Raw genomic sequence first — 2,365 nt, forward strand, 5'->3', positions numbered from 1 at the left:
TAGAATACCATGTTCTTCCATAAAACTATCAACAACAGTATATTTCGTCCCTCTATCAGTTCTTAATATCTTGATGCTCTTACCAATCTGTTTCTCAGCATAAGCTTTGAAACTTCTAAAAGCTTTAAAAGCATCACTCTTTTGTTTAAGTAAATAAACCCATGCTTTTCTACTAAAATCATCAATGAAAGTTATAAAGTAATTGTTACCTCCATGTGATGTAACTTCAATAGGACCACACAAGTCACTATGAATAATATCCAACTGTTGCTCAGCTCTTCTAGCTTTGTTAACTGGAAATGGATCTCTGTGCTGCTTTCCAAAGATGCAGTTTTCACACCTAGATTCTGGTACCTCAATAAAAGGTAAGCCCGACACCATCTCCTTTTTTTTGCTAAAGTTTGTAAACTGTTAAAGTTCACATGTCCCATTATCTTGTACCATAACCAAGTATCATTAGGCACACTGCTACTGTAACAACTTTCCTTTTGATGTTGAATATTCAAAGGAAATAGTCTGTTTCTAGTCATCTCCACCCTTGATATCAATCTTCTTCTTTATCTCTGATAAAACAAACATCACTAAAGATATTCATACCATATCCTCTTTCAGAAAATTGTCCCATGCTCAACAAGTTTTGATGTAGTCCTGGTACATTGAATACATCCATGATGTAAGTCTTCACTCCATTCTTGAGAACAATCCCAATTCTCCCTTTTCCCATAACTGGAATGGTAGAATTATTACCAAACTTCACTGTGGATCTTACAGATTCATCTAGACTCTCAAATAAGTCTTTTTCCACACATGTGGTTACTGCAACCAGTATCTAAATACCTCTTATGTTGAAGATGTTCTTTAGGTGTATGACAAGCCAACAACATATTTTCTTCTTCTTCTTCTTCTTAGATTTCTGCAATATTAGCTTTGAAATTTTCTTTGTAGTTGTTATCCGTTGTATTTCTTGGTTTTTTACAATCAGCAGAAAAATGTGCAAAAATTCCACAGTTATAACACTGAACTTTTCTATCAACTGGTTTTCTTCCTCGATAACCCCCAGCATTAGGTTTTCCCTGATTGCTTCTCCAGCTTACTTGACTTTCAAGTGCTTCTTCAACTTGTTTTGCAGCAACTGTTTTCTCCAACAATCTTTGTTCACAAGCTTGTAAAGAACCCAATAACTCATTAAGAGTCATAGTTGCAGCAGTGTTGCACTCTTCTATAGAAGTTACTTTTGCTTCATACTTCTCAGATAAGCTTCTTAATATCTTTTCAACAATTGCTGAATCTTCTACAGTATCACCATTGGCTTTCATCTCATTGACAAGATTCAATGTCCTTGAGAAAAACCTGATATTGCTTTAGTAGTTTCCATCTGCGACAGTTCATACTTTCTTTTTAGGGTTTGTAATCTAACCTTCTTGACCTTGTTAGATCCTGTGTAATAGTTTATCAAACCATCCCATGATGTTTTAGCTTGCTTAATATATATAACTTTGTCCATGAGAGATTCATGAACACCCTGATGAAGAATACATGTAGCTTTAGAATTCTTCTTTCTGTTTTCAGTTAATAGAGTTTGCGCAACTCCTTCAAGTACAACTCCTTCTGCTGGTTCTACATAACCATCCTTCACAATATCCCAAATCTCTTGGAATATGAATATATTCTCCATCTGCAACCTCCAGTGTTCAAAGTTTTTACCTTCAAACACCGGCACCTTGATTAAACTTAAACTTGTCATCTTCTTTAACTTAACTTCTCATACCCACAGGCCTAGAACCTGATACCAGTGCTCTGATACCAGATGTAAAAAATTTGATATCAAAGACTTAATGAAAAACACACAAAGTTAACTGAAATAAAACTCTCTCTTCTATTGTATTCGATCTATGGCTCAACAACCTATTTATATGAATAACAGACTTGACTCTCAAGCAATAAATACTTCCAAAAATAATCAAACTCTAACAAAGAAACTTCTAGACAATTCTTACGTAAACCGACCCAATTACCAGTAAAACTTGCAACTCAAGTTTACTTCACGGACACCATACCATTGGGTCAACAATACATGTTGATCCATTCACTTTGGATCAACTACAACAGTTGATCCATACCCTTTTTCTTTATTGGATCAACAACATTTGTTGATCCACTCGTAACTTGTCAACCCTTACAGTTGATCCATATCAACTGTATCAACAACACTTATTGATCCCTCTTGTCTTCTTCACAGTATCTTGGTTTATTCTTCAACAAATATGGATTAAAAATCTTGAGTTAAAGCTTGAGTGAGTTCACTAACATACTTAGATAATCATACAGGACACAACCGAGTCTTCATTTCTTCATCCTGGTTGGT

General features: G+C 34.9%; 1 protein-coding gene across 1 annotated transcript; it reads right to left on the reverse strand.

Annotated features, from left to right (window-relative positions):
* Nucleotides 1-544: 544 nt before the first annotated feature.
* On the reverse strand, nt 545-1,316 carry LOC113311884. Its single transcript, XM_026560676.1, has 2 exons — nt 977-1,316; nt 545-816 (listed from the first exon to the last, which is right to left on the reverse strand). Exons 1-2 carry the CDS (start codon nt 1,314-1,316, stop codon nt 545-547), a joined length of 612 nt encoding a protein of 203 aa, XP_026416461.1.
* Nucleotides 1,317-2,365: the final 1,049 nt, after the last annotated feature.

This window comes from Papaver somniferum, chromosome 9 (assembly GCF_003573695.1).
Source record: "Papaver somniferum cultivar HN1 chromosome 9, ASM357369v1, whole genome shotgun sequence".
Taxonomy (NCBI): Eukaryota; Viridiplantae; Streptophyta; class Magnoliopsida; order Ranunculales; family Papaveraceae; genus Papaver; species Papaver somniferum.